The sequence below is a fragment of the Equus caballus genome, chromosome 4, assembly GCF_041296265.1.
Source record: "Equus caballus isolate H_3958 breed thoroughbred chromosome 4, TB-T2T, whole genome shotgun sequence".
Taxonomy (NCBI): domain Eukaryota; kingdom Metazoa; phylum Chordata; class Mammalia; order Perissodactyla; family Equidae; genus Equus; species Equus caballus.
Window position 1 is genome coordinate 111934537 of NC_091687.1, and position 16754 is coordinate 111951290.

The 16754-nt window shown below is 43.2% G+C and overlaps 1 protein-coding gene across 3 annotated transcripts in view; it reads left to right on the forward strand.

Moving 5' to 3' along the window:
• UBE3C (ubiquitin protein ligase E3C) overlaps positions 1 to 14261 on the forward strand; it is a 124055-nt gene extending 109794 nt beyond the window's left edge. For all 3 annotated transcript variants that reach the window (XM_023640117.2, XM_023640115.2, XM_023640116.2), the window contains 2 exons: positions 3565 to 3695; positions 12466 to 14261. In XM_023640117.2, coding sequence (XP_023495885.1) covers positions 3565 to 3695; positions 12466 to 12636 — 302 coding nt within the window. In that variant the 3' untranslated portion in view covers positions 12637 to 14261. The remainder of the gene's footprint in view (positions 1 to 3564; positions 3696 to 12465) is intronic.
• The last annotated feature ends 2493 nt before the right edge of the window (positions 14262 to 16754 follow it).

Sequence of the window (16754 nt, forward strand, 5' to 3'; positions counted from 1 at the left end):
ACGCTGGGGTGGCATCCCATGTACAAAAGTTAGAGGAAGATTGGCAACAGATGTTAACTCAGGGCCAATCTTCCTCACCAAAAAGAAAAGAAAGTAAAAGAAAAATGAAAATACAGGCCACAGATTGGGAGAAAATATTTTCAAGCAATATATCTAATAATGGTCTATGTTCATAATATGTAAAGAACTCTGCAACTCAATAACAAGACAACCAAATTTAAAAACAGGCAAAAAAAAAAAGTGTCACTTGAGAAGATATATATGAATGGCCTGTAAGCAAATAAGCACATGAACGGATGTTTAATACCATTAATGGCTAGGGAAATGCAAATTAAATCTTAGTGAGATACTGCTACATACCCAGTAAAATGACTATAATCAAAAAGATGGACAATACTAAGTATTAGTGAGTATGTGGAGATATTGGAACCTTCTTGATTGGTGAGAACGTAAAATGGTAGAACTTCTTTGGAAAAGTTTACAGTTATTTAAAAAGTTAAATGTAGAACAACTGGATTTTTGCAAAAGAATGAGGCTGTGTCCCTACCTCACACTTATACAAAATGTAGCTCAAAATGGATCAACAGCCTTAACAGAAGAGCTAAGACCATGAAGCTCTTAGGAGAAAACAGGGGTATATCTTCATGACCTTGGATTTGGCAATGCATTCTTAGATATGACACCAAAAGCATGAACAACAAAAGGAAAAAAAAATAAATTGGACTTCATCAAAATTATAAATTGTGTGCATCAAAGGACATTATCAAGAAAATGAAAAGACAGCCTACAGAATGAGAGACAATACTTGGAAATCCTGTGTCTGGTGAGGGTCTGGTATCTAGAATATATAAAGAACTCTTACAACTCAACAAGAGGACAGGTCAATTCAGAAATAGGCAAAGGACTTGAATAGACATTTCTCCAAAGAAGATATACAAATGGCCAGTAAGCTCAAAAAGATGTTCAACATCATTGATCATTAGGGAAATGCAAATCAAAACCACAGTGAGATATACTTCACATCCATTAGGATGACTGTTATTAAATAAACACACACAGGCCGGCCCTGTGGCCGAGTGCTTAAGTTCATGCACTCTGCTTTGGCAGCCCAGGGTTTTGCCGGTTCAGATCCTGGGCACCGACATGGTACCGCTCATCAGGCCATGCTGAGGCAGCATCCCACATGCCATGACCAGAACAACTTATAATTAGAATATACAGCTATGTACTAGGGGGCTTTGGGGAGAAGGAGAAGAAACCAAAAAAATGAAAAGATTGGCAACAGTTGTTAGCTCAGGTGCTAATCTTAAATACATACACACAGACACACACAGAGGAAACAGAAGATGTTGATGAGGATGTGGAAAAGTTGAAACCCTCGTTGGTTGCCGGTGGGAATATAAAATAGCCACTATGGAAAACTGTTCCCTGAAAAGCTAAACACAGAATTACCACATAACCTAACAGTTCTAGGTCTCTACCCGGAGCAGTTGGAAGCAAGGACTGAAACAGGTACTTGTACACCATGTTCATGTTGCATTATTGACAGTAGCCAAAAGACAGAAACAACCCAAATGTCCATCTACACATGAATGGGTAAACAAATGTGGTATATACATACAATGGACTATTCCTAAGTCTGAAAAAGGAATGAAGTTTGAATAAGTGTTACATCATGGATGAATCTTGAAAACATTATGCTAAGTAAAATAAGCCAGACACAAAAGGACATGTATGATTCAGCGTATATAAAATGCCTAGAATGGGCAAATTCCTAGACACTGAAAGTAGATTAAAGGTTACAGGGGCTGGGGGAGAGGGCATGGGGAGTTATTGCTTAATGGTTAGAGACATTCTCTTTGGGGTTATGAGGAAATTTTGGTTGGAAACAGCAGTGCTGGGTGCACAACAATGTGAATGTAACTGACGCCACTGAATTGTACACTTAAAGATCGTTTGGAGAATTTTATATTATGCATTTTACCACAATTTTTAAAAAGAAACCTACCCAGACTCCTCTGCTCTCTTGAATGCTGTTTCCCAGCCTTTCCTCCAAAGTAACTTTGGAAAAGATTTTGGAAATGGACCGTGGTGAAAGTTGCATAGCACTGTGAATGTAGTTTCGTTCAGATGAAACATCTGTAGGAGCACGCTTGTGGAGACCACGGGTCATGGTTGTCTGTGGAGTGGATGTGGGATTTCAGTTAGGAAATGGGAATGTTCTAAAACTAGATTGTGGTGGTGGTTGCAAAACTCTATAAATTTGATAAAATCATTTACATCTATACATTTGTGTGCATATATTATGTGTGTGCATGTATCTCCCCTTTCTGTAATTAATTTCTATTGCTCTAAATTTGAACTCTAATGTTTATGTAAAGGCAAATAATACCTAAGGTCACATCGTCCCCACTATCAAGTCATAAGTTTAAAAAAATGAAATCTATCCAAGCTTGCCTTTGCCAAGAAATTGTCCTGGGTTGTTTGTATTACCCTGTCTGCGCTGGAAGCTTATACCTTTAATGATCTTAGCTATTCCGGTAAATAGGTTTAAAATATTATCATACTCATTTTGGTGCCAATTAATGCACTTAAGATATTTTATTGATGTTATTTCTGTAGTATATTAACAATGAGGGAACAATATATAGCAATTATTTCAGTTTTAGGAAGCACTTAACTAGATTAAAAGCTATAAGTAACAGATATTATGTGTTAGAATGGTGGTCTAATCGTGAGCTGGGGTTGGATGCTAGCTGTGGTCTGTACCTATTGTCAGAAGGACAGGTGATGAAATGAATTTAGACACAAAGATTGTGTTGGCAAAATAACTAGTTCTATTAGAAATAAAAATTCCAGTGTCTACCATTTTTATTTTTTAATGTTTTTAATAAATGTTTATTGTTGTTTTAAGCCATTAGGTTTTTGTTTTGTTTTGTTTTTTTTAAAGATTTTATTTTTTCTCCCCAAAGCCCCCCGGTACATAGTTGTATATTCTTCGTTGTGGGTCCTTCTAGTTGTGGCATGTGGGACACCTCCTCAGCGTGGTTTGATGAGCAGTGCCATGTCCGTGCCCAGGATTCGAACCAACGAAACACTGGGCCGCCTGCAGCGGAGCGCGTGAACTTAACCACTCGGCCACGGGGCCAGCCCCTACCATTTTTAGATGTGTGACCAATCATGTAAATTCTTTGTTATTTCGGGTCTGCCAGTCTACAGAGGTTGATTTTTAACTCCTAGGAGAGTTTTTAAAACTCAGACCACTTTCAGCATCTTTTGCTGCCAGGGTTCATCTTGTAAGTCCAAGGTATTCCTCATTCTGGCCTTTGGTACATTGATCCCTCTGAAGGAAATTTCTGCCCCCTCATGTCCTAGCCCATCAGCTCCCAGGAACAGACTGAGAGGTGTTTCTTTAGAGGTGGCCTTCAGTCTCTAGCTCTGTCCATCCCTGTGACGGGACATGGAAAAGGAATCATTCTTGTGGTGTGTTGCTCTGGTGCCTTCAGGAGAACCGGCTTCTGCAGTGACCTTGTTTTAACACAATGTCTGTTCTTTTGGCCATAGGAGGGTATTCTGCCGACCACCCTGTCATCAAAGTCTTCTGGAGAGTTGTGGAGGGGTTCACGGATGAAGAAAAGCGCAAACTGCTGAAGTTTGTCACCAGCTGTTCCCGACCCCCTCTCTTGGGGTTTAAGGTACACCCCCTTCATGCCATGTGCTTTGAAAACTACCTCATAACTAAGAAGGGTGGCAGAATGTCGAACAGGGCTACGTGAAGTCAGACGGCACACAGTGTGTGCTGCTCCCTAACGCCAAATTTATTATTTTTTACTCTACTTTTAGCTACGTTAAGTATTTCAGCTGGATCATTTAAGCATTGGTTATTGTCTGTATATTCTGGTATTGGTTTTATTTTGTGGGGTTTTTTTGCTGTGTCCACAGTGTTAACCTATTGGTGTGATGGTTATACTTTATGGTTATGATTGCCCATGAACAGATCCTACACCACTCTCATGGACTGTCTGTAATATAAATTATCAGTCTCATAAGTCTGTAATGCATCTTAGGCTATTTTTACTACTGAACTGAAGAACACACAAGCTAAAAATGTTCATGTCGTGTTTGGGAAGAATGATATATGAGCAGAAGTGTATTTTTTCCTGGTTGTTCACGGTTACTTATTTTATGTTACCCAGCCTTCTTGTATCATTTCTGATAATTAATGTTGATCTCACATAATTTGGCTTAATATTTTTAACAATTAAAATTGGCCGAGGGACAGTTAGTGTTTCCTTTATTTGTTGTAAATTAAAATAAGGCAATATTAATAATTTAAAAATATACACAATGGTATATGTTATAGGGAATAATATCAGTTTAGATAAGCATTGTATATTGCTTGTGCTTGTGAAACTTATAGATAGGTATTCACTTTCCAATAACCTTTGATGATCTGTGAGATATATATGAGTTATTCTTTAACTTTTTACTTTGAAAATTTTTTTTTTAAGATTTTATTTTTCCTTTTTCTCCCCAAAGCCCCCCAGTACATAGTTGTGTATTTTTAGTTGTGGGTCCTTCTAGTTGTGGCATGTGGGACGCCGCCTCAGCATGGCCTGATGAGTGGTGCCATGTCCGCGCCCAGGATTCAAACTGGTGAAACCCTGGGCCACTGCAGCGGAGTGCGTGAACTTAACCACTCAGCCATGGGGCCGGCCCCTGAAATTATTTTAAACGTGTAGGAAAATTGCAAGAATTGGACAAAGAACTTCTTGACCCACATTAACCAGTTGTTAACATTTTACCACATTTGTTTTATCATTCTCTCTATATGTTTCTTTTCTGAATCATTTGAGTGTAAGTTGAACACATCATGTTTCCTGTGCATATTTCCTACAACACAAATACTCTCTTATGTAACCACAATTAAATTATCAGAAATAAGGAAGGTGCAGTGATGAATTGATATTGTCTAATCCACTGCTCGCAGAGTGTGGTCCTGGGACCAGCAGCTTCAGCTTCACCTGAGAACTCATTAGAAATGAACGTTTTCAGCCTCGCCCAGACCTACTGAATCACACTCTGTGAGTGGGGCTCAACACTCACATTTTAGTCTGCCCTTGAGGTGTTCTGGAGCATGCTGATGTTACACCAGTTGTCCCAGTGTCCTTCATAGAATTCGTGTTCCCCAATCTGGAATCCAATCCAAGACTGCACATTGAATTTAGTTGGCATGTCTCTAGTTTCTTTTAGTCTGTATCTTCTGTGTCTTTGACATTTTCAGTGGGTTACCGGCAAGTTATCCTGAGAATGTCCCTCAATGTAATGGAGCAGTTCCAGTCCTAGGAATGTACTCAGATGACAACATATGTTCACACAGTGTTCATGTGAACATTCAGAGCAACATTATTCATAATAGCCAAAAGCTGGAAACAGTCCAAATGTCCATCAGCTGATAATGGAAAAACAGAATATAGTGTATCCATACAACGGGATACAGTCATGCATCACTTAATGACAGGAACATGCTCTGAGAAATGTGTCGTTAGGCAATTTCATCCTTGTGCGAACATGATAGAGTGCACTTACACAAACCTAGATGGTATAACCTACTACACACCTAAGCTATATGGTACTAATCTTAGGGGACCACTATCATATATGCGGTCCGTCTTTGACCAGGACCTCATTATGTGGCACGTGACTGTATATTCAGAAATTAAAAGGAATAAATTACTGATACATACTACAACGTGTATGAACATTTAAAACATTGTGCCAAGTGAAAGGAGTGAGATACAAAACTGCATGTTATATAATTCCACTTACATGAACTGTCTTTAAAAGGCGTGTTTATAGACAAGCCGCTCAGTGGTTGCCTAGGGCTAGGGGTGGAAGTGGGGAACTTTTTGGAGAAATGGCAACATTCCAAAACTGGATCATGAGCACAGTTGCACAGTTCTATAAATTTATTAAATTTATTGACTTGTACATTTAAATGGGCAATTCTTACAGTATGTAAATTATACCTCAATTAAGCTGTTTCTAAAAATTGACATCAGTGGCTTAATACAACATCCCAATAAGTGCCATCAGAACTAGAGCAATAAATTAGAAAAATGGGAAAGAGGTGTGCATACGTGCAGTGATTCTGTTTTTTGCAGGAGATAAATCATTGACACTGTTAGGTTTTGGAAGCAGTGAATAAGATGACATGGACATCAGTCTATTAGTGGACAGTATGATTCAGTGATGTTAGTAGAACTGAAATCACTTCTCTGTCTTCCATGTTATCAGAGGAAGGAAATAGGCATGCAAAACAAGACGAGCAGAACCAGCTATGTTTGTCAGATATGGAAAACAAAGTTAACATTCAGAATCATAAAGTAGAAAACATCAAAGTGAGAGAAGGCTAAACTGTGGCAATGGTGGATGTACATGGAATAAATTCATCTGTTAAAGAAAAAGACTTTTAGACTAGGCCAAAAAAACCTCTGCTGTGTACAAGCAACACACCTAAACAAAGGGATTCAGAAAGATTTAGTGATGCTTCTGGCTTGGTGTATAATCGCCCTGCCCCCAAAAGAAATGCATGGATCCACGTCATAGTTTTAAGTCCTGGCCCACATAACCAGGTAGGAAAATGGGCCTCCATGAGTCTAATGAAGATCAGGCAACAGCCTGAAAGAAGCACGTCTTTGCTTTTTGGTTCCTCTTGGGCATATAGTGAAGTCTGGAAATCTTACCATGTTGGGATCTAAAGAGCAAGAAGAATGCAGGTGAAATGTGCAAACGGCACGACTAAATGGAGCTAATAAAAGGTTTTTCAGCAGAACAATTTTTATTGTGTAATAATATAAACAGTTGTATAAATTAAATTCTTATAAAGATTTTAATATCATTAGGTAATTTTATCAGTAACATTTATTATGAGAGACAGGGCTTCTAGTATCTTCCAGTTTCAAAGCAACACCCAATCTAGAAGTAAGAAAACTAAGCATCTAGTTTCAAGAAGGGAAATTTGGAGGACCGAAAACCCATCAAAAGTGAGTGGCAGACGCTGAGATTTCCGCCAGCAGCTAGCTGGTTAGTTAAAGCCAGTGATGAGCGCCAGAGGAGAAAGCACGGCTCTTGCTGGAGGGGAAGCTTCCAGATGTCCGACATCCAGCGGAGGAGCTGGTGAGAAGGGCCGTCTAGAGGCGCTGCGAGCCGGCCTTCCGTTAGCGGTCCAGAGCTTGTGCCGCCTCCCCGTGGGAGTGCACAGCTGTGGAGGGATGGAAAAGTTGTGGGGTTTCAGTAGTTTTCAAAGTCTGAAATAGAATTATAGTGAAGATTCTCTTGTCCCCTCTTGATGATCCCCATACAATCATAATTGAGGTATCATTTTACCATGAAAAATACTTTTTTGGAAGCCATGAGACAATCTTCCTAGTTTAGATTTTTTTCAATGATCTAAAATCTATTAAAGGTGAAGTTCAATTGTTTTCAAATGTTTTTGCAGTTGTCATAAGTTAGACTCCAAATTTGGGAAAAAATCACCTTAATATTTCTGCTTTCCAGTTAGCTCAGTATGCCTGAGTGAAAGGGCTGACCAAGTTCAGCTCTAATGACGAGAGTCTGTGCATGGAAGTGCTGTAAACAGCAGTGGCAGGCGGGCATCACGTCAAAGTTAGGAGACTCCTCGGTGCCAGATGATTGGAGAAGAATAGCGTCTGCTAAAGCTAATTAAAGCTTAATATGTTTAATGAATGTGATTGTTACAGACAAAAAAATCATTAAAGTGCTGTAGAGAATTGTTAAGTTGCCATCAGGCCACGTAATAAATTGATGATTTTTCTCACTCTGAATTAATGCAAATTCCCGTTGTACTCTAATTATGCACGAAATGGTGCCCTTGACTCAGAATTTCAATGAAGAACTTCATTTTTTTTTTTTTACTTTTAAGACTCCAGTAGGAAATTCAATTAGCATTATGAAAGAAATATTAAAAATGTGGCATTTAACTGCAAAATATATTTCAAGCTTTCCATTTACCCAATTACTTCACCATTTACCCGGCACTCACTGACCCTGCCTTCAGAGGTTCTTTTTGTTTCAAAAGTGTGATATTTTTATTTTATCAAGCATTTGAGAAAATCATTGCCCTCAAAATGCTAAATAATAAATGTATTAAATGTTCTTTGTGTTTCTCTTTTGGTTCTTGTTCTGACATTTTTTATGAGACATTAAAAGTAGATATAAACTATAATTAGAAAAAAAGACTGATTTTCAGCACATATTACATGCCACATGTATTGTTTAAATGAAGTTTGTATTTCAAGCAGAGAAGCGTACACAGGTGGATGCTAAGAAGTGTGTAAGCCCTGTATTTAGCATTCTGTGGGCTGTGCTCCGACTCAGCTTACCCACATCAGAACCACATGCTGAACTCAACACAGGGGAACCGGAGTCCACCTGAGATGCATCTTGGGCCAGTTGGGTGCCTGTCACACTTGGTGACCTGGCACAGGTGCTTCCAAGTCTCCTATCAGAATAGGAACGTTGCTCCAGTTGTATTCTCGATTTTCCACTACAGTGGTTAGTAGGAATTATTTTTTATATTGTTTGATTTTTTCTCCTTATAACAAAATTAATGTTTTTATTATAGAAAATTGGAAATTGTGTTTAAGTAAAACGAAAAAATACCTATAATCTCTCCCATTCTAAACATTATCATGTTTTTACGTGTTTTGTGTTTTTACGTGAATGTGTTTGTATCTATATGTGGGCATGTTTTTACGTAGATATACATAATTTTTAAATATAAGCTGTATCATGTGTTCAGTTTTATAGGCTGCTTTTTTCACTCAACATTATGTCAGGATCATTTTCCCTCATATTAAATAGTCTTTGAAATATTTTTAATAAACTTCCTGATGTCCTGTCATGTGAGTTTACCACAGTTTACTTACTGTTCTTTATTGGTTGTTTACAACTGTTTCTTCTTTATGATGCTGCACACATCTTTGTACATAAATTGTTATCTGCATCTCTCATTATCTCCCTAGGATGCAGTCCTAGAAGTAGAGGTCGTGGTCAGAGGATGTGTTGTGTGTACACTCCTGATTCATGCTGCCAGGCCCGCCTCACAAAGAGTTAGGCCAGGCTACACCTTGAAGAGGAGGGCTCAGAGAAGGCATTAGCAGGCATCATTGTCAGCAGGGACTGTTGACTAGATTTGCCTTTACACTGGTATTCGGAGCCTCTGTCCTCTTGTCACAGCTCCAAGGAGGAAGTATGTTACAGTTTAGAGGGCTCCGAGCTGGAGGTGAAACCGGCCTGGCTCTGGCTCCTAACCAGGGGCCTGCTGGGCTGCCATTTTGCTTCTCTGGGCCCATGCTCTACAGAGCCAAAGTGAGGGAGTTAGGTCTCTGAGATCCCGTAGTAATGGAGGGCAAACCCACGCAGGCCTGAGAGCTAGCAGATTAAGGCTTTCTGGATGAAGACAGTCCCCACGTCGTGTGTTCCTGTTGGAAGGGAACATATAAATCACATCTTGTATCTAAAGACATTTGTGTATAAGAGAAAGATACAGTCACTGGTTATTTGTAACCATCAAGGGACTGACATTTCCATGGATCTCATGTGCTCGGTCTGCATTTGTCAGTACCTAGCATTTAGGAATTTAGCCTCAGGTCCATTTGCACAAGTATGAAATGCCTTAAGCACATGGTTATTCATTATTTGTAAACAGTTAGAAACAACATAAGTGTCCATCAATAAATTGTGCTGCATATGGCCAATGGGATACCACGCAGCCTCAAAAGGGAATGAGGACACTGGATTGATACAGAAAGATCACAAAGACATTATCAAGTGAAAAATTATGGAGGTAGAGAACAGTGTATGTGATGTGCGAACGTGTTTTTTTTTGTTAGGGGAGGGAGAAAATCTTTTCTTGTCTCCACATTAAATCTCTGTGGGAAGGTACTTACGACACCCATAGCGTTGATTGCTCGTGGGAGGGGCCCAGGCAGCTGGGATGTAGGGATGAGAATTCTTATACTGTACCTTAGAAAAATAACCAGACTGTTGTTATCATGTCTAAAAGTAACCATGAGTGCTCCTGCACAAGCAGGCCACCGTCCACACGTTGTGTTCCTTTGCTGCGTCTCTTGAATCTTTTCTCATCTGTACATCCGCTCCCTCTTCTGTCGTGCCTTGTAAGTTAATTAATACAGGCACTGGGTTGCTGCTTTGTATATCTCGTAAACTGCTGGGTAGAGGTTTCGACAGCTTCTAGACTTGAATCTTCCTTTTTTGGCAATAACGTTGTATAGATGACGCCATGTACTACGTATTTTCTTACTTCGACATCGAGGACCCAGCGTCTGGGAGTCATCTGTCTGAGATGCCAGGATTGATCAGGTGTTGTCAGCCTGATCCATCTATGATGGAATTCTCAACACGCTGCCCTCTAATGATTGTAGTAGTCACTGATAGTCAGTGCCTAGATCCATTCTTGAATGTGGTTAGAAGACAGCCATATTCCAGTTGTATCATTTCCTAGCCAAAATCTTCTATCAAGCAACATTTTATTTTCCTCATCAACTATTTGATTACCCTGAGGACTGTTTATGAAGAAGAAAGAGAGTCTTGATTGTTCTTTATTTACCAGTTTTCAGAATATTGAGTGGGTTAACTAGCATCTTCTAAAGGCAACTACTGCATTTTGGTACCCTTTTATTATTAGGAGCTCATGGGCTTTACCATTTGACGTATGTCAATCCATTGCAGTTACTCTCTCTAATCTTCGGAGTGCCCCCTCTGTAGGCAAGGGGAATGCCTTCACAGGGCTCATGTGTCTTTTTACTGTAACCCCAGTGGTTTGGGGCAGCTTTCTTGCTTGGGGGTATGACAAGGTCATAACATTATTGTGTACGTTTCCTGGCCCACACCTGGAAATCAGGTATTTTCCCAAGGATCCCTGGTTCCTTTCATTGAGAAGTGAGTCTGTAGCGACCAGGCCCTGGGTGCTTGGCGCTCACTGTCACAGGTGCTCCTTTTTTCCAGGCCTCTTCAGTGGACAGAGCCAGGAGATAGGTGGTTTTTTTCCCTAAGAGAAAAATCCATTACAGGTTCAAACTGATAGCTCCAGTTCAAATTTAGGCTTATAAGGTTTTTGTTTTTTTGATTTTATATTTGGATCTCTTTTTACCAATGATAGTCTTGGTTCCTGTTAGTTCATTTGCTTGATCTCATAATAAGTTCTAGGATCCTACAATAAATTGTATTTGGTTGTATAATGGTTATATGTAGTACCATAATGGTTTTATTTTATTTTCTTTTATTTTAAAGATTGGCACCTGAGCTAATATCTGTTGCCAGTCTTTTTTCTTCTTTTCCCCAAAGCCCCCCGGTACATAGTTGTATATTCCAGTCGTAGGTCCATCTGGCTCTGCCTTGTGAGACGCCACCACAGCACGACCTAGTGACTGGTGCCATGTCTGCTCCTGGGATCCAAACGTGAAACCTTGCACTGCTGAAGGAGCGCGCGAACTTCACCACTCGGCCACAGTGCCGGCCCCCATAATGGTTTGAGAACAATACCGATAATTTATTATGTTTCTGAAAACACTTTAAGATTTCTTTGCAATTCTAAAACATGAGAACTAATTCCTCTCTGTGTGATTAAGCCACCAAGAAACAGGTTCATTTGTTTCATTTTGTTTTCAATATTTAGAGATTGCTTTTTTTCTCCCCTTTTGCCTGAATTTGTTTTATGGTTTTCGTTCTGTCCACATGAGTGTTGAGTCCAGTCCACAAGATGCAGTCGCTTTGGAGAAGGCTGGCTTACTCCTGTCCCTCCCCGGGGACAGCTTCTGTATTTCCCATGTTTTAAATATAAGCAAACAGGTATATATATTCAACTCTCTACCTTTGTACCTTTTTGAATTTTGAGCACATTTTTAAAAGACTGAAAAACAAAACCTTTGGAGGCCCTATTCACTGAAAAGGTTTCTCATGAATGAATATTGTTCTTTATTCCTTTTTATGTGTGAAGCACAGTACACAGTATTTGGTATAATTTAGAGCTAAATCTTGAGTGTAATAAAAAAGCAAATGTCCTTTTAAAAATGCGATTGTAGGGGGCTGGCCCCGTGGCCAAGTGGTTAAGTTCGCGTGCTCTGCTTCAGCGGCCCAGGGTTTCACTGGTTCAGATCCTGGGCGCGGACATGGCACCGCTCATCAGGCCATGCTGAGGTGGTGTCCCACATGCCACAACCAGAAGGACCCACAACTAAAATATACACAACTACGTACCACGGGGCTTTTGGAGAGAAAGGAAAAATAAAATCTTTAAAAAAAAAGTGATTGTAATGATAACTTTTTACTGTTTGAAGCCAGCAAGTTTTGCATGCTTTTAGAAATTCGTGTGAGGCCGTGCTTGTTAAAGCTGTGTGCTGCACGCCGGCTGTCTTTCAGGAGCTGTATCCTGCGTTCTGCATTCACAACGGAGGCTCCGACCTCGAGCGGCTCCCCACAGCCAGCACCTGCATGAACCTGCTGAAGCTCCCTGAGTTTTACGACGAGACACTTCTGCGAAGTAAACTGCTCTACGCTATTGAATGTGCTGCTGGCTTTGAGCTGAGCTGAGCTGAGACTGGACCTGACCTTCTGCAGAGGAACTCCCGGTGCTTCCGTCGTCAGCAGCAGCTGCCGGGCCGCGAGGATGCTCACGCTGGACTCGCACAGCTCCCAAGTTCCCCGCTTTCCATCAGCCCCCCCTCCGGGTTTCAGTGCTTTATTCAGTCGTGGTCACTCACTTAGGTGGACGTTGCTTTTCAGATAACTTAAAATAACAAACCTTATGTGCCACGTGGCTAATTTAGTAATTTGCCAAGAAGAGCACAGTTTTAAGACTAGTGGCAACTCAGTGAAATTAACCAAAGATGAAGCTTTGGCTTTGCTGGTGGGTTCGGGCCCTTCTCGAGCTGGCGGGGCTCCTGGGAGAGGCAGCGTGCTGCTCGTGGGTTCAGCCTGGCGCAGTCTGCACACAGGGTCCAAGGGTGCAGAGCCTGCTCTCAGGGCCCCTGCTTCTCGTGCGGTTGAATTGTTTACAGGCCTCCTTGTTAAAACGAAAGGCATTTGTTTTTCCTGCTGCCTTTGCCCAAAGTGGTTAGGTTTGGAAAATAGATAACAATGATAATATTTTATTTGTGCTTTTTAAGCCATTTCCCCATATGGGACTAGCATGCTTATTTTCGATATACCATTGACCTGCATCATGATGGTTTGGATATTACTGTGTGTGGATGTGTGTGAGGTGGGTCCTTGCTTCTTTCTCCATTTCTGTCTCCTCTTTGTGCCTGGAGAGCTTTCGGGGGAGGCTGCAGGTCTCCGTCCAGGCCCCGTGGCATGTGTGACCTATGGTGACTGATGGCTTAGGGGGACAGACCCTGCAGCATCCAGTCGAGTCACTTGAACCAAAGTGGCGGGCTGCTCCTCTGCACTGCAGCCCGCTGTGGCCGGCCCTTGCAGGCCGCATGCCCTGCCCACCCCCGGGCGGCGGCAGCCAGTCTTCCTAGAGATTTGGGGTAACTCGCCACGCTTCTGCACCCTCTGCTTCCTCAATGGTGCTGCTTTGAAGGGAGACAGGACAGTACCCAAACGCTTGTCCAGGGAGGAGTGTTGGTAATTCTGTCAGAATAAGGCACTTTAGCAGGACCTGACTCGTTGCTGGGCGATTTCAGTTTCTGAACACGGGGAGCGTTTCAGAGCCTCGGCCATGGGAGCGGTGGCCCTGTGCCGAGGCGCAGAGCAGTCGGGTCCTGCCCTGCCTCCTCACGTCCAGTGTCGCACTGTCACTGGCGCGCTGTGGGCTGTCCTGTTGAGTTGACCAGAATTAGCAATATACTTTTAAATGCGGGGAAACTGAATGACACTTTTAAGACAATGACCATTATCAAAACAAAATGTATAATTTCTTAATTTGAATAATAAATTAAGTGTTTAAATGCTCTTTGTAGTCTTGATATACAGAAATAAAATAATTAGGGTTCGTCCTTTGTTTTATTTTTATTTTAGGTGGTTTTATGTTGAATGTTCTCTATCTTCTTTACTTTTTAGTTAATTTGTATATTTTATTAGCATTATTTTGGAAATGGAATATCTGAGACTAAAGAGAAATGGGCAGTTACACTTACTTGGTTTTCTTTCGAGCTTATTTATTTATTTGTGTGTTCTAATGGCTAAATATTTGCATTAAATTTTTTTCCCAAGATCGTGTTGGAGTCATACCCCAAATCATTGTGATTAGTTCTCTGCTGCCCTAGGAAAATCACAGTTTCTAAATATTAACTAGTTGTATGACAGGCGTTTAAATGTTAACAGTTAACACAGTGAAACAAGAGCCTGTGATTGGTCACCATCCAGGGCACCAGACAGGAGGGCCTGTCCGCCAGACTGTGCTGAGAGGGGCTCTGGGAAGGCTGGCCTGCCCCAGCCTGTCCCAGCCTGTCCTGCTGTGTGCTGGGGCAGGCGTGCTCCGTGGCTGCAGACGACGGCCAGGACTCTCCTGGGCGTGGACTCCCTTCCCAGGGCTCTCCATACATTGTTGAGAAAAATTGTACTTAAAAGAAGATTCTCCTTTTTTCTTTGTTTTCTTGGCCTTTTTTTATGTTCTGTTCTACTTTCTGATTCTTATTGCTGGTAACTTTGGGAGGTCACTGCAGGTGTTTCTCACAAGTGTGTGAACTGGTGGCCATCCCTCCCGGAAGCTCTGCTTAGATTCCGTCCTGGGGAGGGATGGTGCTCTTCCACTGAGGGACTTGAGGGGGTGCGGTCCGCGGATTCCGTCAGCACTCGACCAGTCACAGCAAACCGGGGACACGAGCTCCAGGGTTTGGCTGCACAGCTTGCTGTAGTCTGGGGGGAGGTCTGTTAGAGAAAATTTGTATTGTGTAGTCTCGTTAGGTTCCTGCGGTTGCCAGAACAGCGACCACACCCAGGGCGACAGGGGCAACAGCGTCAGTCTCCCACAGTGCTGGAGGCCAAAGTCGCAGCCACGGCATCAGAGACCCTCTCCCTCTGGGGAGGACCTGGTCTCTGCCTCCTCCAGCTTCTGGTGGCTGTGCGCGCTCCTTGGCTTGTGGCCACATCACCCCAGTCCCTGCCTCCCTGGGCACATGGCCGCCTCTTCTGTCTGTCAAATCTTCCCGTGCGTTTCTCCTTTAGGATGCTTGTCCTTTGGACCTAGGCCCCCCGTTACCCAGGGTGACCTCGTCTCAACAGCCTGAACTTAATTACACCTGCAAAGACCCTTCTTCCAAATAAGGTGGAATTCGCAGGTTCCAGGGAGTAGGACGTGGCTGTCTTTGGGGGTCACCATTCAACCCACTGCATCTGTTATTTTTTCTTAAGAGGCAGAGTTTGCCACTGCATCGGAAAACCAGGGCCAGTGTTAGACGTGCCGTTTAACTTGAAAGTTGGGAACTTGTGGTTCTGGCTGGGCCGGGGCCGTGCAGCCTTGAGAAGTCTCTGCTTCACCCTCACTAAGATGAGGGACCCTCAGGATGCATGCTCCCTGAACCTGACTGAAGATGATCTGTTCCCTGGGGGTGGGGTTCATAAGCCTGCATTTAAAGTGTCCCGGGGGCCGGCCCCGTGGCCGAGTGGTTAAGTTTGCGCGCTCCACTGCGGCAGTCCAGGGTTTTGCTGGTTCGGATCCTGGGCGCAGACATGGTACCTCTCTCCAGGCCACAACGAGGCGGTGTCCCACATGCCACAACGAGAAGGACCTGCAACTCACATATACAACTATGTACTAGGGGGGATTTGGGGAGAAAAAGCATTAAAAAAAAAAACAGTCCTTCCCAGGCGAGGGTTGGAAAACATATCTCCAAACTCCTCTTCAGAGGCTAGGAACTTGTGGCGGGTGGGGGGGGGGGGGCGGGCGCTGTAGAGGGTCCCAGCCAACGCGTGTGGACTCCATGTCTCCTGTCCTGGGAGGCCGCAGTCCCCTCTGCAGCTGGGGCTGGGCAGGGCTAGGAACTTCCAGCTGCAGCGCCCCATCCAGGGATCCGTCGGGGAGGGCCGGGGCCAGGGCCTGGCTGCGCTGCCCCCCACCCCATCCTGCTGCAGGCGCCAGGAGAGGTGCCTGCCAGCCAGCCTGCTGTGTCCCAAGCCAGAGCAGCCCAAACGGCTTGTGTCTCCAGCAGGAACTTCCCTCACTTCTCCCCTGGCCTCTGGAGTCATCATCCCAAACCGTGAGTCCAAGACTCATCTGCTGAGCCCCCTCCCCGGCCCCAAACCCTTGGCTCATCCTCCACACCTGTCATTCGCTCCCGGTACACTGCAGTGCACACGCTGTCGGCCCTGCCCTCGGAACGTAGCCCATGTCTGATGGCTCTTTGCTGCTTTCTCTGCGACCTCCCCATCCCAAGCCATCCTCTCAGATGCGCCTGGATTGGCGCTAACCTTCCAAGTGTTCGCCCTGCCTCTATCCTTGCTCACCTTCAGTCTGTTTCCATCTCAGACAAAGGGAATCCTTGATTGTAAGTCAGTCCGTGCCACTGCTCTGGGCAGGACTTCTGGTGTCTCTATCTCAGGAAGAGCCCAGCCCTGAGTGATTCACCCCCACACCTTCCCTCTTGCTAACTGGGCCCCACTGGCTGTCCCGATTTCCTTCCTTGGCCTCAGGGCCTTTGTGCCCACTCCCTCTACTCAGAAAGCTCTTCCCACAGATGCTCAGGTGGCTTGCTCCCTTGATGTCA